The sequence below is a fragment of the Emiliania huxleyi genome (assembly GCF_000372725.1).
Source record: "Emiliania huxleyi CCMP1516 unplaced genomic scaffold EMIHUscaffold_3433, whole genome shotgun sequence".
Lineage (NCBI taxonomy): Eukaryota > Haptophyta > Isochrysidales > Noelaerhabdaceae > Emiliania > Emiliania huxleyi.
Genome location: NW_005199418.1, coordinates 1 through 1,363, shown reverse-complemented (window position 1 = coordinate 1,363; position 1,363 = coordinate 1). Strand labels below are relative to the sequence as shown.

Sequence of the window (1,363 nt, the reverse complement as noted above, 5' to 3'; positions counted from 1 at the left end):
CCGCCCGTGGTGCCCCTGCGCCCTGGCTGGGTCACCCCCCCCGGGACAGCGCATCGCGAGTGAGGCCCCGGGGTGGGGCAAGTGAGGGAGGGGGCGGGGACGGCCGGGCGCCGGTGAGCCCCGGGCGAGGCCCGCCCCCCCCCCGTCCTCGGGCTACTCTGGATGCTCCAGTCCTGCATGCGCACAACAGCATCCGCCTTTCTGACTTTGCACGCCTGCTCGGCGATGCCAGCGAACAACTCCAGCACCTTTGAGCGCGGCATCGCGGCCGTCGGTGAGTTTTCGAAGGTGCCTTGCTGCGCGAAGGCCTCCTTTATGAACATGTCTCGTGCGGCGGCGCCAGCCAGGGACTCAACGGCGTAGGCGCCCTGCATGGCGTAGAAGGCGTTGTGATGAAAGGGCAGCGCGGTCAGCACGACCGAGATCTCGTACTCGTCCCCAAAGGCAGCCTTGAGGTCGTCGAGCTGGTCGAAGACCCTCTTGCTGTGCGGACACTGGAGGTCCAGGTGGATCTGCCACTTCACCATCAACACAACCCCGGACCCAAGACGCACAAGCACAGACAGTCGAGAAAGGGATAGACAGCAACGACAGTCAGAAGTCAGCGCTGGGTCCCAGGGCGAATGCGATGACATGGGTTCACCCAAGGAGGCCGACTGTGTCTTGTGTTGCCAACTGCTTGACTGGTTGTAGGTGTATTGTTGGCAACACAAGACACAGAGCTCACAGTCGGCTGTCTGTTTACAGGCGCTGGCCGCCCGCGCGCGCGCCGGACCGGCTCCGGCACGTCCGGCGCTGGGCGGCGCGCGTCCACACTGCGCGTCGCGCAAAAGGCGAGCGCTCGCCGGCGGCCGGCGGCGGCGGCCGGCGGCCGACGGCCGACGGCAGACGGCAGACGGCAGACGGCAGACGGCAGACGGCATACGGCATACGGCTCGGCTGGGCGCGCACGCGCACGCGCGCGCGTCGCGCGCCACGCGTCGCTCCGCGAGGCGCGCGCCAACCACGATTCGAACGGGGCCAAAAGGCGCCTGGAGCGAACCGTGGTCCGGTCGCGCCACCGCGGCTGCGGGGTTGATAAGCAGGCCGGCTGCGGCTCCTGATGTACCTCCGCTTTTGGGTGGCGGTCGCGCGCTGCCGACGGCGCTCGCCAGCGCACACACATGCATGCATGCACAGACACACAGCCCCTTCCCCCCCCCCCTCAAGACCTTCCCAAGGGCGAGGACACGCGCAGGCCGCACCTCTAGTAAGGCCCGCATAGTATGTGGGAGACTCATGCCACCGCCCCTGCCACCCCTGTGTCAGTGTGCCCGTGGTAGTGAGAGACTGCCGGTGAGAAGCCGGAGGAAGGTCGCTAGAC

General features: G+C 67.9%; 1 protein-coding gene across 1 annotated transcript; it reads right to left on the bottom strand.

The window, feature by feature from the left end:
• Positions 1 to 206: 206 nt before the first annotated feature.
• EMIHUDRAFT_123882 (hypothetical protein) lies at positions 207 to 527 on the bottom strand (the record flags this gene model as incomplete). The annotated part of the gene is made up of 1 exon (XM_005773156.1): positions 207 to 527. A coding segment is annotated over one exon (321 nt), but the record flags the coding sequence as incomplete, so codon positions are not given.
• Positions 528 to 1,363: the final 836 nt, after the last annotated feature.